Raw genomic sequence first — 16,672 nt, 5'->3', positions numbered from 1 at the left:
TCACCAGTCTGCAACTCTAAATCTTTAGTGTGAAAAGTGTTGTGACTGGAAATTAGTGCAGAGAGCCAATGAGAGCACAAGTCATGGGGTTGAGGAGAAAGCAGAGTGTTTCTCATCCATATTCTTTCCTTTATCTTGTGCACAGATGTTTCTCTCTGCAAATCAGACATCCACTTTGCATTGTTTTGAGGCAAAGCATGTTTTTGCAGGGCAGACAGACTTATCACAGGTTTCTCCTGGTGAAATATCATGTAATTTGTGACTCCAAGTTACAGGCGAGATTCTCCATTACAAGACAAGTTGTGTAGCGTGAAGACGAAGACGAAGATCTGAGGACTCTGAAGGTCGTGTAGTATGTACATGGCATTAGTGGTACAATACATTAGAGGAAAGATGAAGCTGGATGGCTTCATGTGACTCAAAAGAAGCACGTGCCAGCTTTCATCTTCCCAGAACTAGCAGAATCATGTGATAGGGTGAGTCCTAGCTAGTAGGTGGGAATTGGATGGAAAGAAAGCTGAGAGGTGCTCTATAGCAGCAAAGAATGCTGAAAACCATGCAGCTTCTGGAAAACACATGAACCTGGAAATGGAAATTTAGGGGGGTCTCATACAAATAGTCCTGATTTCTTGTTATTGTCTTGTATCCCAAGTTATCTTAACATAGCCAATCTGAAAATAACCGATAGGCAAACCAAATACAGCGTTTTCTATATTACTGTCCCCTTACTACTCATCTTTTCCATATCATCACTGCTTATAACCTCACAGGACTGGCATGTGCAAATCAAGGACCACACCTGCCAGTTTCCACTGCAGGATACACCAACACGTCCATCCACCGTTGACTCTTTGGGAGAGGTATGGAGACACTCCTCTCTCTCAAGTGCTGTTTCTGCTGCTTCTGCTGAGGACTCAACAAGTCATACCCTGCCCAGCGCACAGCAACAGGTACTGTTTATCCACACACCCCTCCCTTCACAACCCCTTGCTTTGTGAAGGGCTGCCAACAACTTGCGGGACTTGGCTGGCGTAAGGTGATTTTCGCTCCCTCCCTTGCTTAGGAGGTTGAGTCTGGCAAGCACCGGGTGGCTTAAGTTCAGTGCTTTTGTCAGGTGAAGTCCACCCCCCCCCCTCCTCCCTTCCTTCCTCTCCCTCCTTTTCGATCGGTGCAAGAACATGAACCTGCCTGGAGATTACCAACCCTGTGGAGACTGGAAATATCAGGATTCACATTCACATTTAGCATTTTAGTAAATCAGAGATTATCACTTTTACACAATCTTGGCCATACCCTAAGAGCAGCTAATCAGCCTAGATTGTGCAACAGCATTGTGCAACCTACATGCTTAAATCACACACACAGGTGTTAAGTAAGGACGTAACTATGCTTCGAAGAGGTTAGTCGTGTCATTCATCCCCTCCCACCTCCCAGCTCTAGTGTCTTCATTAGATGAAGCAACAATCTGAACAGAGTCCTCATTTTCCTTCCTTCAGATTTTCATTCAGTATTAGAAATCTAATTGAATGGTGGGTGGAGTGCAGTGTTACACCCCCATCATTACTAAACCTCGAACAAACGTGCATTAGAGAAAGCAGTCACCTTAAAGCCTGACTTCTATCTGTACTGCTGATCAAGAGTTGTTTAATAGCACATAATGTGCTCGGAGGCCTTGAGCAAGACTGCTAACCAACCAAAGTAAGGCAGTCGATCCCCAGGTCTTACTGGTATAGCTGTGGTAAGCTCTGCCTCGTTGGAAACCGATTAATCCACGCTCTGCTTATGAGCACATTCTTATGCCACCAGCTTGGACAAAGTTTACAGAACATCACGATATCTAAAGACATTTTAGATACACAACATTCATCATCACAATATCTCAACACACGGTCCAAATACACCAGTGGTGGCAAACATTTTAAAACCTGCAATCCAATACTCACTCAATAACACTATACGGACAAAAGTATTGGGACACCTGCTCATTCAGTGCTTGTTCTGAGATCAAGAGTATTAAAAACGGGTTTCTTCTGCTTTTGTTGGGAGTAAATGTTTCCAACAGTCTCCAGGGAAGGTTTTCTGATTTTAGAACATTTCTGTGAGGATTTGCTTGCATTCAGCGACAAGAGCATCAATGTAATCAGGCTGTTGGATGATCACCACGCCCCACCTCACCCGCAATGTCTCGAGTCAAATTTATTAGATGGAGCACCATCATTCCAGAGAGCAGAGGTCCACTGCTCCACAGCTCAATGCTGGGGTTGGGGGTGGGGGGCTTTATACCCCTCAAGCCTACTCCTGGCACTAGGCATGGTGCCAATACGGGTCATATTAAGAAAGCCCCCAGAAACTCCAACTCTAGTCCCGTTTCCACATCTGTGCCAGCAATGGGTGCAACCTAAAGTAGCTGAATGCCTTCTTTAAAAAGGGGGTCCACAAACATTGGACATACAGTGGCCCCAGAGAGCAGCCCCCCCCACCCCCCGACACTGTGTGCAGAGTCAGGAAGGAGAGAGGCACTGACTCACCGTGAGGGCCTCTTATCACACACCCGACTGCTCCACAGGTGGAGTGGCTGTTCTACCTCCGGGCAGGGAGTGCCCTGTGTATGTGTATGTTTGTGTGAGTGAGCTCAAGTGTGTTTGAGCACAACGGACCTCAAAAAGAATTCACACACATACACACACCCTGTATTTAAACACACACACACACACACACACACCCCTGCAGTCGGGTGTGAGTCACAGCACTGCAGTTGACGTTTCTCTTCCCCGTCCTGTGATTATTCAAACCATTTGTCCAGCTCACTCTCAGACCATCTCCACTGACTCTGCAGCACAAGGTGACACACACACACACACACACACACATACACACATACACACACACACACAGCGTTGGACAGACCTCAAACCTGATTCACTAATCAGACACCTCATGGTTCCACCCAACTGAGCAATTCAGGAAAAACTCAGGTCGCAGGGAAAGGTGGAAAGGTCACCACCTCCCCAGAAGAAGATCGGCCCCATCCAAAAGGGGAATATGCCTGAATGGGGCAGGCCCTCTAATGGGCTTTGCAGGTACCCTTCTATCTCACACTCTGAGCCAGTCTGGCACCAAGCAGCCCTCTTCCCGAAAAGCAACTGCGCCATACCATGCCAAGAACATTAAAAAAATTATATATATATATATTCCAGTCTCAAGCTGGACAGGCCAGGTGTGCATACAGTGAGGAAGCAGCGAACAGCCCTGCAGACTTTTACAAGCTCTCTCTCTCTCTCTCTCTCTCTCTCTCTCTCTCTCTCTCTCTCTCTCTCTTAACTGCAGAAGGCAACACCCTGATACAGGACACATCCGCTTGGCCTTGATCCCTCAGAATAGTTTCTTTGTCCTCGTTTTAGGTGTTGGACTTCAGGTGGCCTATTTAACAGGCTTATGGATCACAGGAGAGGACATTAATCCAGCGGGGGCGGGAGGCAAGTTTGAGCTTCTTCTTCTTCTTCTTCTTTTCCTCCTTCAGATGGGTTATGTGGTAGAAAGGAGGCAGAAGCAGAAAATGTAAAAGAGGGGAAAATGAGGGAAGGAGGGAGGGGGGGTCATATACAGAGTGGCTGGGGTGGACCTTTACGTAGAGGAGCACCTGAGGGCAGAGTTGGCTGAACCTGTTGCAACCCAGCAAGCCCAAACGGTGGAGTGGTGGAATGATCTGCCTGCAGTGTCTGAAGACAAGCCAAAGCCTGAAAAGGCCTGAAGATCGCAGCTAAACTGTCATAGAGGAGAGATACGAGAGAGAGACACACAGAGAGAGAGAGAGAGAGAGAGATATGAGAGACAGAGAGAGAGACAGAGAGAGAGACAGAGAGAGAGACAGAGAGAGAGACACAGAGAGACAGAGAGAGAGACAGAGAGAGAGACACAGAGAGAGAGACACAGAGAGAGAGACACAGAGAGACAGACACAGAGAGACAGACACAGAGAGACAGAGAGAGAGACAGAGAGAGAGACAGAGAGAGAGACACAGAGACAGACAGAGAGATATGAGAGACAGAGAGAGAGATATGAGAGACAGAGAGAGAGATATGAGAGACAGAGAGAGAGATATGAGAGACAGAGACAGAGACAGAGAGAGAGACAGACAGAGAGAGAGATATGAGAGACAGAGAGAGAGACAGAGACAGAGACAGAGAGAGAGAGAGAGAGAGAGACAGAGAGAGAGAGAGAGAGAGAGAGAGAGAGACAGAGAGAGACAGAGAGAGAGACAGAGAGAGAGAGACAGAGAGAGAGACATAGAGAGAGACATGAGAGACACAGAGACAGACAGAGAGATATGAGAGACAGAGAGAGAGAGAGAGAGAGCGCACACACACACTGAGAGAGAGGGGGGGGGGGGGGGGGGGGGGAGAGACCTGTGGTTCTCCTTAAAACCACAAGCCAGCCGTCGCCAAGAACGAGATAGCTAACACCACACCATCAACTTTGCTTACTGAGAGCGACAACGCGACTTCACCTTTCACAGGCAAACCAGCACACCGAGCCGAGACCTAGCTGCTCGCACCTACTCCGCGACCAAACGTGCAGTCCTACTGCTCTCTCTCTCTCTCTCTCTCTCTCTCTCTGTCTCTGTCTCTCTGTCTCTCATATCTCTCTCTCTCTCTCTCTCTCTCTCTCTGTCTCTCATATCTCTCTCTCTCTCTCTCTCTCTCTCTCTCTCCAGCGCATTTCCGTAGCTTCACAAATCCTCCACACACCTCGCTTCCATGCCGTCAAACGTTAACGAGAAGTTGCCATCAAAGTAGCTAAGCTGCTACTACTTTACCTTGTAGACATTCTCCGTAACGCGGTTAACCTCGTCGGTGCGAGACATGGCGAGCTCTTCAGTCCAAACCATAAACACGCCTGAGGAGAAGACGGCGTATCCGAAAGGAGTAGCTATCTAGTTCTTTCGCCTCCTACACGAAGCTGGGGATGTGCCTGTGAAGAGGCTGTTCCTCGGCTGCACTCTCCACTCGGTGCTGGTTTCTCGCAGCAGAGAAGTGCTCGGGCGCCCACCGTGCGGCAGTAATTGAAGCAGACAGCTCTCTCAATTTGCCCTGGCCCCGCCTCTCTTCCCCTAACGCCTCCCACCGGGCGTGGCTTCGCCGGTTACCTGTTCGCGTTCCCTCCGCCTCCGCCGAGCTGGGGTAACCATGGCAACGGCGTAACCAACGCAACAGTGTAAACATCTTAGCGAAGAGCGAAAAACCCCAAAGCTCACATTTACTGATGGGTTTATGAATAGAAAGTAGTCAGAAAGACATTTTATAAGATTTAATAAATAAACAAACAAACAAATAAATAAATAAATAAATAAATAGGTTGACCAGCTTAGCCCTGGATCAGATTGAGGAACGCTTTAGCTGGAGTTGGATGGTGTAGCTGGTATACAACCAGTGATCAACCTGGCCAAGCTAGACCACCAATATGACAAATCTTGGTGGTCGACCAGCTGCATTAGACTAGTCACGCTGTTAACCGAGCTGATCGACCAGCAGGACAGGCAAAACCAAGCTGTTGGACCAGCATCAAGCAGCATGACAAATCTAACTGACCAGTGTTCAACCACCCTGGCCATCAACGACCAGCTTAGACCATCCAAAACTAGCTCTGTTTTTTTTTTTTTTTTTTTTTTTTTTTTTGCAGGGTGCTGTATTCCAACCTCTCTTTATCCTTTAAGAACTATACAAGCTGTTTGTACTGATGTGCATTTAAGACTGACATATTTAAATTGCTTTTGTCCTGATTGGCTGTCCTGTATTGCATCTCATTCAAAAAAGCAGTCTGGGCTGAAGCTTCTGAACTTCTCAGGGAATAGGCAGAGCTAAAGTGGCACTAAAGGCAGGTGTATGTAAATGAGCAGTTATTGGTGGCATCAACGATGGCATCGCAATGGGATGAATGATTCATCTACACACTCTTTTAACGAATTCAATAAAGAAAAAGACCATTTGGATAGATTTATGTGTACTTTCAAGATAACATATTACACCCCTTTTCACCTCAAGTTCACTTTGTCTAAAACAGCCCACGACTCATTGTTTACTTCACCTTGAGTTCACATCTCTTCTAACCGTTTTCACCTGCGTGCGGCTGCCTTTGCAAAGGTGGTGGGCTGTGTAATTCTAATGCGACAGAGTGTTACATAGGAAGCTGAGTCAATTCTGAGCGGCAATTCTATGAAATGCCCTGCTTTTTTGATTTAGGCAGCCCACAAAATACTGTCAGGGTGGTCTTATTACACAGTGGTTGTGGGAGTGTGTGCACCGCAGATACCCAAACAAATGTGCAGAAGCACTGAAAAAGTCTGTTTTTTGTAATGAACCTCATTAAAGTGATGCTTTGCATTTTATCCTCTAAAACCAGTCACAGAAGGTGGGAGTGGAGGATGTTTCCATAATCAAATTATTTGGGTAGCAACATCCAGAGGCTGCTGTCAAAGGCAAGTCAAATGAACAACGACTTCTAGCTCACTATTCATTTTAACTGCAGACTTTTAGGAGAAGAGGAAAACAAGGGAAGAAGACCTTTCAATAACTGCGACCCTTTACCCCATCATGATGATGATAAATAGTTAAGGAAAAATGGACTGGCACAGCTTTTAAAGGGGCTTTAAAGTGGCATCTTGCCTCAGAATTACAGGAGGTCCACCCTACCAGGGGAGAAAACCCTAGACATCCAGGAAATGTACAGAATGTACAATTCGCCCAATCAATGCTACTCAAAGTTTATAAACATTCAGCTATTAAACACTCCAAGAAAAATCCCTCTTTGACTCGTTACAATAGTGGAACCCTTTTGGTATCATACAGAACCAAGATTCCCTATCCTTAAACAACTTAAATACTTCTAGGGGTCCCAGGTGACCCAGTGGAATGAGGTGCTGTTGGTTCAAATCCCGGGCATGCTGCTAGCCATCGGCAGCTGGGGCCCCAAGAGAGCACAGTTGGCCTTGCTCTGTCCAGGATGGATTGATGGCACTTCCCCCCCAGATGCATCAGAGCCGGTTACACGGTGCTTTCCCACAGTTGGTTGCCCAGCAAACCAACCAGAGAAAGAGGCGATGGCTGGCTGTGCACATGTTGGAGGACGCTTGCAGTGGTCGTCACCCTCGCAGCGTCAGCAGCATTTCATGTGATGGGGGGAGAATGGGTAATTGCATGTATAGGTTGGGTAATTATTCATTAAAATTGGACTGAAATAACACTTATATACTTATTTATACTCATATAACACTTATATAACACTTATAAAATATTTAAATACTTCTTTTTTTCTGTCGTTCTTTACAACAGAAGAACTGACGTCTCTATATTCTATATGTTTACATGAAAATAAACATAAATCAGTTACTTCTTCCCCTACGAGTCCCAAATTTGTTTCATTTTTTTTTCCAACAAGAAATGCAGTCGACAACACTAGTGCTCTACACAAAGAGTAGTAATTAGTGTTCCCTTGGCAAAGGGAACACTAGTGGGTGGAAGAACAATGTAAGATGCCCACAAAAAAGTCTAAGTCTGAAGAAGGCTGTTGTTCAGTAAAGCTAACACTGCTCACTAACTGTAGCTATAAAGTCTGAGTTGGATCACAGTTCAACTGTAGCAATGCTACATCTTCTCTGATGTTTTGATTATCTCTGTCGAAAAACAGACCCAAAATCAAAATCTGACGCTTTATTTCTTTTCCCATTACAAGAGCAGAGCATTACACGACATACCAAAAGTGTCTGTACAGCATGGCAAAGTCAGTAACCTATTACAAGTGAGAAAGCAGTCATTAATAAATAATGTAGTTCATAATTACAGTACAAACTGAGCATGGTGTAACCCCCTCCCCCCATGGAATAAAACCGAGCCATTCATACAGTACATACTAAGCAGTGGTGTAAGACAGTTGTACCCCCTTAAAAAGGAAGAAAAAAAAAACACTCACATTCTCATGTGGATTACAATATTTCCACATGATTCCAGGGATATCTACACACCATTTCCATCTGCAAGCAGAGATTTCATCAGAACTGTCAGTCATGCCCAGGGACGAGAGAAGGTGTCCACTGCACTGCAACGTTGACAAAGATCCCCCTGGTGGTCATGCCATTACAGCACAATACTGAAGAGCGAATCCATTTGTCATGAACACTGATATGGATGTTACTTTAAAGCACAAAAGTAAAGGTCAGCCTTCCAGACAGCTGGGTGACATTTACTTTAAAATAAAAATAAATGATTATGCTAAAAAAATAAAATAAATAAATAATAATAATTTACATTAGCTGAGATCATATCCTGCAAACTGACTTGCCGACTACAGCAATCTAGCAAATGTTCCAAGGGTTCATCCTCTCGACGTTGCCTAAAAACATCCACAACGAGTGTCTGCGCTATGTTTGCCGTAATTAAACTCTTTGAAGCTAAAAATCAACAAACATTCCCGTCAAACGAACACTGACTCAAATCTGACGATGTCATTTTCACCGTCGTTATTTGGAAACAGCGAGAGACCCTTCAAGTCCATTCGTCATTCAATAGAAATCCAACATTCCTTGCATCATCAAAGTAAAAGCCGATGCACATGGTTGAGGTACCTTCAAGACAAATGAAGCTTCATGGAAAGAGCTGAGAGGGAGGGGGAGAACAGTGTGCTGTGTTTTGTTAATGCTCAGTTCAAAGAGAGGAAGTGACATGTGAGGCTGATTATGTGTGTGATCAAACCATATCATTAGACAACGGGGCGTCACTAGGCTGCCAGCATCTCTCCATCCTGCTTGATTTCCGCTGCTTTTCTCTCTGAAAAATAAAAGGACACAAACATAAGAAAGTGGCAGTGGGAGCCACCCAGTGATGACATTATGGCAGAGAATGGCAGCTACAGTGCTGCGTTTCACCGTGAGAGTGTCGCACCCTTCTCCCCCTTAGGCAGCGCGGGCAGAGGCTCAGCGGGCACCTCCGGAAGTGCGACATCCTCATCCTGTAAAGGAGAAGCAGACAGGTGTTCATCACTGCTACGGTAACAAGGCAACACCACGCAAATCAGGGTTGTCATGAGACTAGAGTATCACGATGCTCCATATCGAAAAAAAAAAAAATCATGTGAATACAAAACTTATATTAAAAAAGACAAGTAAATCGAATTGGTTCATAACTACTGCAGACGCAGACAGTGGACAGTGTGAAAAGCCGTAGCACTGGACCGTCCGCACTGCACGATGTTCATACGTTCGGCACAGCCACTGCCCGTAGCGCCTCAATGTAAAAGCCCCTGATTGCACAAAGTCAAACACCATAAAGGATCGGTTAAGGCTGATCTATGCTACAGCCTAGCCTCAGCAAGTGGTCCACACCATAGGGAAGGTTCATACCTGTGTGTAGATGCGTCTGTGTTGCAGCCAAAACACTAAACTAGCAAGTGGGGCAGTTCTTAATGTCAGTGTTGACTTTCTTGGCGTATTACAAGCGTCGGTAACTAAAACTGGGCGACTGTTCTAGAGCAAAATAGCTGTTGTTCATTTTAGTAAAATCTCTGCAACCAAAGATAGAGAGACATCAGAGGAGAGTCTGTATGGCCACTGAGGAGGCAGGAGGAGGGAGAATTCCCTGTGTTTGTCCGGCCACTAAGAGACACGGCTGAGGAAATACATGATCCATGTTCATGTCCAGCTAAATTTAAAAGTGGTGGCGAAGGCAGATATACGATGCTACCAAGTGGACCATCAGTGCATTTCTGAGAAGGTGCATGTCAGGTTATGGCGTAGGGTACAGCATAGGCTATTGCATAGATTCAATGAAGAAGCATAAATGGACCTTTAGAAGGCAACTGTTTGTTTAGTAAAGATAAGGAGCTTTTGTTGAAACTGCCTCGCAGGCGGAAAAGGCTGAGGCATGTACGTCCTTTACAACACTACACGAGGTAGCAGCGTGAATTCAGCTAATGAAAGATCTAGGCGTCTATGCATCACCATACAGTTGTTTATCATGCACCTGGTTGTTTCGTCCGCAATTACATCACTTTGGCCACACACCCACAGTAGATATGAACCAACTTTTAAACGTACTGTTTCCACAAATGAAATGCTTCGTCTGTACGACCCTCCCGATGAAAACCCAAAGGACTTGAAAAGAAGCTTGCTAATCTGAAAGAAGCAGTTCCTCTAGCCCCTTTTAGATACAGCAGCTTGTGTTTAGCTCAGCAAGGTTTCAGAGTGTAACTCGCACATGTAAAATTTGTGTTCCTTGTTATTCTGTTCATCCGTCTTTGCATATAGACTACTGCATGCACTGGATAGTAACAACCAAAAGCACGTACCATTTCACCCCTAGAATGTGCCATAGTAAGAAACGTCAGGCTGAATTTTACACTCTGCTCATGCAGATCATCATCAACTTGTTGCGTTTAGTCTCAGCTGTTTATAGAGCTACAGACTAAATACAGTGAAATAGGATCGTGGGCAAAATAGTAATATTAGCTGCAATAATTTATTATCCTTAGATTATCCTTGTGCATTTATTTCATGTAATAATTGGTGCTCTGTGGTGCATAGAGAAACTGAACAGTGCTGGAAGTCCCTTAGTGACTACAGCACATTCTGACTACTGAATCCTGTATTTCTATTTATTTCTATGTATATAATCCAAATGCTATGTAGTGCTTTTAAAAACCTGTGACTGCCTAAATAACCTCATACAGTACTGTATACTAACAGATGCCACTGCGCCTAATTATGCCAAATTCGCATGGGCTACACTATCAGGCAGGCTACAAAGAATCTCAAGTCTCAAACTGAAGTGTTTGTCATGTTGTAGAATCAGACAGGCACGGCATGCTGATCGAGGTGAACCCACCTGAGTGATGGCCTCCAGCTCCGCAAGCACAGCCTCCTCGTCCTCCTGGTTCAGAGAGCCAGCAAGGATCTCGTCCACTTGCTGCGAAAGTACAATTAACAAAAGTCAGTGGCTCAGCGGGGCCAGTAAGAACGGGCAGATTGCATGGAAATGGCGATTGACAGCACCATTTTCATCAGCAGGAGAATGCGAGCCGCATTTGAAATGAAGGACAGCAGTTGTTTGTGCTGTCAGAAACAAACAGACCCACCTTCTGATATTCTATGGCCTCCTGTGTCTCCTCCATTATTCTCTCCACCTCTTCAATGGACAGGACCTAAAGCAAAAAGCAACAAGAAGCAGGACATCGTGAACAGCTGAACTCAAGTAAAGCAAAACAACAAAGCTTCATCAGTAAATCAGTTCTAGAAGGATTAAAGAATGGCAGTGGTATTCGTGGATAAATAGGCTGTCTCAGTTATAGCTCTTCTAGGCAAGGTCTTGGTCTGTAATCGCTTAATCTGCAAACAATGGCCCCTACACAGGCTTTAAAACACTCCCTGAGTGAACTGACAAACAATCTACTACAATCTACTACGAATCCATTCCATGATATTTTGTTATTTCAGTCTAAGACTAGACCTAATGCATATACAGTTAACCAGCCTTTTATCTCAGCAGTGTGGTTTTGCCTGTATTCACTGCAGTAAAATAAATAAATGCTGGGCCTTGCAACAGGTTTGGACACACCTTCAAATGACATGTTTTGGTGATTTTCTAAATGGGATTTTGAGTCCACATACAGAGCACATTTTGCTGAATTGTGCAGTAATTGAGCACTAAAATGAGTAGAAGAGGGTTCTCACATCTACAAAAATATGTAATTTAAGGGTGCCTAAACATTTGCACACAACCGTGATCATAAAAACCATTAAAGGACTAAATGTAAAGGACACTGTATGGATATGTTCAGTTCCACCAGCAGCTCATCTACTGAAGTGATGAATGGGAGGTATATATTAAGTAGGTCCTACACGTACTGCCTGGATATCAGCATATTGAAATGTCCCAATCTGATCCAGTGCAACTTGGCCTAATTTAAAAGATTATCTGCTATTTTAAGCCCGACCTAGCTTCAATCCCCCCCCCCCCCCACCCCACTTGGTTTTTATCAGTTTAGCAGAACGCCCCCTGTTGACCTCTAGCTGCCATTAACAGACAGTATTCATGGCCTGCAGCAGTGAAGAGAGTGCTCAGAAGGTAACAAAACTGTTTAGCTGGAACTATTTTACAGTGGAACATGAACCCTTAATGTTATATATGTGCTTGCAGGGCTTGGACTGCTTTTGAGTTCATGTTTATCAAGTTTATCTGTTCCACAGAATACTATTCTATTAGCAGTACTTCTCTACAGCTGTGTATGTTTGTATTTGCAAATCAGTGTCAGCAATGGGTGCAGTTTGAAGTAGCTGAAAGCATTCATTAAAAGGTGTGTCCACAAATATTTGGACATACAGTGTATAAACACAAGGAACGGATTGGTATTGGCCGATCTGGCCTGGGACTTCCATACTTAGCACTGTACTAGAAAGCTGCCCTTACCTCATGCATTTTCTTCAGGCAGTCATTGCCAACCTTCAGCCCCTCTAGGACCGTAACTTCAATCTGAGCAAATTCAAGGTCTTGAACCTGCAGAAAAAATAAGAATACAGTTCATTTACACACTTTTATGCACTGACTGCAACAAGACAGCATTAAAAAGTAAGAAGGACGAATCTATAGGAGTAGAGTCTTCTGCCGAGTGTCATTCATCCGGATCAGTGCAGTCTCAGGACAGCAGCAGAGGACTCTTACCATGCGCTCTATGTTGCTTATCTGGGTCTCAGTCTTGTCCAAGAGTTGATCCTGGTAGCGCTTTTTTTTGAGCAACAGAAGGGCTCTCCTGCAGCGTAAGCAGAGGAATGTGTTATCCTTCATCTTAACAATCAGCTTCTAACAAGCAGAATGAAGACAGCATTGAACCCATGCTATGATTCAGATTACACTTCAACTGAGGGAGCTTAGTGTCTGGGCTTTGAGGAACATTTCGTCTCTTCGAGCAATATTTTTAAAAGCCCAAGTGCTGAAACATAGCTGGGGGGTGCAATAACAAATGAGGCCCAATACAAGCCTGAAATAATTGGACAACGTATTATCCAACAAATGACGGCCTTACTCCTTCTTTCCATCCTTCAGGAGCTGTTTGGCTAGAAGCCTTTCTTTCTCGAGCTGCAGCGTGAGTTTTTTCTGGTACTGCCTCAGCTTATCTCGCTGCTGTTTCAGTTGCTGGTCAATGGGAAACAAAGGAAAGCAGGAAGGTTAAAGCTGAAGCAACGAGCATACATAACCAACTAAGCCCTGAGTCTTACAAATAAATGAGAACAACCACTGTTGAGTCTATAAACAAATGTGTTTGTGAGTTGCGGAGGTGAGGAAGAGCCTTCAGGTGATGTAAAGGCTCGTAACACTCCCACATCTCTATTACAAACAGGATAGAGTGGTTCTTCTAGGGCATCATTATGAAGGAAACTGCAAAACCCCTCGCTGCCCCTCTTATTAACACCCACCTTGTACCCACACAGTCAGTGGCCACTTTATGAGCTTACAGGCCCACTAAACTGTTATCTGTTGCACAGTTTGTCAGCAGGAGTGGGCAATATGATATTTTATCATTATTGTGATCAATTTTCTGCGCATTGAACTCAAATCATCTTCATGTTTCCTAACAAAGAGTGCTTAATGCTCATGTTGAATTGAGGTTGTGCAGCACAGTATGTGAAACATTTAATAACTATACTTAGTTTAGCATTTGAGTGCATTTATTTATTTACATCTACTGGTGTTTTGGTGGCCCGTCCAGACAAGAAAAAAAAGGGTGCTTTTGGTCCTAAAAAAGGGAGCTTTGAGATTTCTGAAAATCTCTTCTTACGCCCTATACAGTGAACTACACAAGACATTTAACTACGATGTCTACACGCAGATCTCACTGATTCCAGATTTCCACATATGAATGAATGTAAATACTGATCTATAAAGCTCCGTTTAGATTAAAAATCTGTAATGCCGTGTCTTGTACAGTGCACTACATAGTGAGTAGTGTGTAATTTGGGATTAAACCCAAATGCTTTCTTCCCTCATCGTAGTTTTTTTGCTAGTACCTCTCTTTAGGTACCTTTCCATTAAGGCCTAGCCTGCTCTTGCAAGCATGCAGGGGGAGGGAAATATCCGTTTTTACAAAAATACGGATGCATGTGGACTTTTGAAAGGGGGTTGTCTGTCTTAAACGGGCAAATATCTGTAGATCCAAATACTGATCGATACTTTTGCCATACTGCCCACCCCCATTTCTTTACCAGACTTAATATTAACTCCTTACTGGTCAGTCAGTCAATGCCCACAACACTGCTGTTGACCAAACATTCACACAACTTGGGGGTGAAACCATCACTGGACAGTTGATCTATTCCATCAAGCTTTAAAAGTCTTAGAGCATCACTGCCAAGTTGAGGGAGCTCCAATGTCCAGCTCCAATGTCCAGCTCAGAAATTCACCCATGAAAGACTAGCTGTCCAATTTACAGAATGACACACAGATGAAGTGCATGGTGGGATCATCTCTTACTCTAGCGTCTAAGAGAGGAGACAGTGGACCCCCATTTCTTAAACGACTCAGAATACGAAGGCTGATCCTGGATCAGTTGGTTAATGCCTTTTAGAGCACTGATGACTGATGAGAGCTGATCTCAGATCACTAGTTAGTTAGTTAGCTTGCTAGCTGGATACCTTTCCTCTGGGAGGCTTAATAAATGAGACACATTCAGTGCTGAGCTGTCAGCACCTCTCCACCACTCTGCTAGCTAGCACTAGCTATGCTAAATTAGCTAGCTAGCTAACTAGGGCAGCTGATTAATCCCTGAGCCTGCACTTGTTTATCCGAGCCGAATGCTAATCATCTTAGCTAAACTACAGAAACTGCACAACCCCACATTAGCGAGCTATGGAAGCTACACGTCGCGCCACAGAGCTCAACACAAGCACAGCTATCCGAGTTACCAAAATGGCCCTGTCCTGCTCGGTGACTCGACTCGGCCGTCCCTTTCTGGCGAAAACGTTTCCCATTGCGAAGCAACATCCCCGCCACTCTACTACAGGCGCTTCCTTTGATGAAATACCACTTAGCCCTTCTTGCAGAAATGCATCCCAGTAACGTTTCGTGCGGGTTTCTCCTGCTCTGGGTTTCACAGACTGACGCTCTGCTAAGCTAGTTTCAGAGACCCTGCGAGCCAGACGACTGAACCACAACAAGGAGGGCGGAGTTAAGACGCTGAAGCCTGCCGTGCCGCGAGACTCGCAGCGGAACACAGCTTTTAAAATAAGAGTCCCTAACAGCGATCAAAAGTCCAGAATTTTAACTTGCTCTGTATTAAATATTAAATAGAGTAAAAATTGTCATGTTTATACAGCTACTATTCTGCATCAGAATTAGCTGTTTTTTTATTTTTTATTTTATGATTGACACCCCACAAGACCTGCTTGATTTTACCCAGTCGCCTAGCCATCATAATGTGATCCAACACATCCACCTTTAAGATCGGACTGTTCACTTGCTGCCTGATATGTATATCCCACCCCTTGATAGAATGGCAGATACAATATCTAGATAGATAGATGGATGGATGGATGGATAGATAGATAGATGGATAGATAGATAGATAGATGGATAGATGGATAGATATATAGATAGATAGATAGATAGATGGATAGATGGATAGATATATAGATAGATAGATAGATAGATAGATGGATAGATAGATAGGTAAAAAGATAGATGGATAGATAGATGGATAGATAGATAGATAGATAGATAGATAGATAGATAGATAGATAGATAGATAGATAGATAGATGGATAGATATATAGATATATATATATAGATAGATAGATGGATATATAGATGGATAGATATATATATATATATATAGATAGATAGATAGATAGATATATAGATAGGTAAAAAGATAGATGGATAGATAGATAGATAGATAGATAGATAGATAGATAGATAGATAGATAGATAGATGGATAGATAGATGGATAGATAGATGGATAGATAGATAGATAGATATATAGATAGATAGATAGATAGATGGATAGATAGATAGATAGATAGATGGATAGATAGATAGATAGATGGATAGATAGATAGATAGATGGATAGATAGATAGATGGATAGATAGATAGATAGATGGATAGATAGATGGATAGATAGATAGATGGATAGATAGATGGATAGATAGATGGATAGATAGGTAAAAAGATAGATGATAGATCTCATCAGGCAAAGATATCTATCTATCTTTATCTAAATAAATTGTCTGTAATGTGGTTTATTGCAAGTAGAATGATTTCTAAACTGTACAACTTTTATTATCAACAGTAGTAATTCCCACAAAACCTTATATCCAAAATAGCAACTTTATAGGAGAACCAAAATACCTAACTAAACGTTTAATGGAAATAAATGCAAAAAGATTTTATTCTACGTGCTTTTGGAAAATGTCTATTGGTCCATTCATCATGAAATTTTGAAACACATTCACATTATGTCTTTGACCCCGTTTACACCTGGTCACTTCAGGTGGTATAGAGTAGTATCTGTACTGTATCCTGATAAGATTTTAACCACATGCATTTACACTGGATAGTCAAATGCACCTCTGGTTAGTCAGACTGAAATTTGCTGATTGCTGTGTGGGACAGCATATGCGAACTCACTCCCTGCT

At 43.6% G+C, this 16,672-nt stretch overlaps 2 protein-coding genes across 10 annotated transcripts in view; both read right to left on the bottom strand.

Moving 5' to 3' along the window:
• Positions 1 to 5,055, bottom strand: part of baiap2a (BAR/IMD domain containing adaptor protein 2a) — a 110,836-nt gene extending 105,781 nt beyond the window's left edge. For all 6 annotated transcript variants that reach the window (XM_072694313.1, XM_072694315.1, XM_072694318.1 and 3 more), the window contains exon 1: positions 4,817 to 5,055. In XM_072694313.1, the coding sequence (XP_072550414.1) occupies positions 4,817 to 4,888 (72 nt within the window). In that variant the 5' untranslated portion in view covers positions 4,889 to 5,055. The remainder of the gene's footprint in view (positions 1 to 4,816) is intronic.
• A 2,636-nt stretch (positions 5,056 to 7,691) lies between these two features.
• Positions 7,692 to 15,195, bottom strand: chmp6a (charged multivesicular body protein 6a). Of its 4 annotated transcripts, none has more exons than XM_072694320.1 (8): positions 14,942 to 15,195; positions 13,066 to 13,175; positions 12,705 to 12,792; positions 12,453 to 12,539; positions 11,122 to 11,187; positions 10,872 to 10,952; positions 8,918 to 9,000; positions 7,692 to 8,819 (listed from the first exon to the last, which is right to left on the bottom strand). In XM_072694320.1, exons 1-8 carry the CDS (start codon positions 15,005 to 15,007, stop codon positions 8,555 to 8,557), a joined length of 846 nt encoding a protein of 281 aa, XP_072550421.1. In that variant the 5' UTR covers positions 15,008 to 15,195; the 3' UTR covers positions 7,692 to 8,554. The 4 variants fall into 4 exon arrangements, with proteins under 4 accessions (XP_072550421.1, XP_072550420.1, XP_072550423.1 ...); XM_072694319.1 differs by lacking the exon at positions 14,942 to 15,195 and adding an exon at positions 13,721 to 14,503; XM_072694322.1 differs by having other exon boundaries at positions 8,687 to 8,819; positions 8,934 to 9,000.
• Positions 15,196 to 16,672: the final 1,477 nt, after the last annotated feature.

This window comes from Salminus brasiliensis, chromosome 12 (assembly GCF_030463535.1).
Source record: "Salminus brasiliensis chromosome 12, fSalBra1.hap2, whole genome shotgun sequence".
NCBI lineage: Eukaryota > Metazoa > Chordata > Actinopteri > Characiformes > Bryconidae > Salminus > Salminus brasiliensis.
This window is presented reverse-complemented; position numbering and strand designations above follow the sequence as displayed.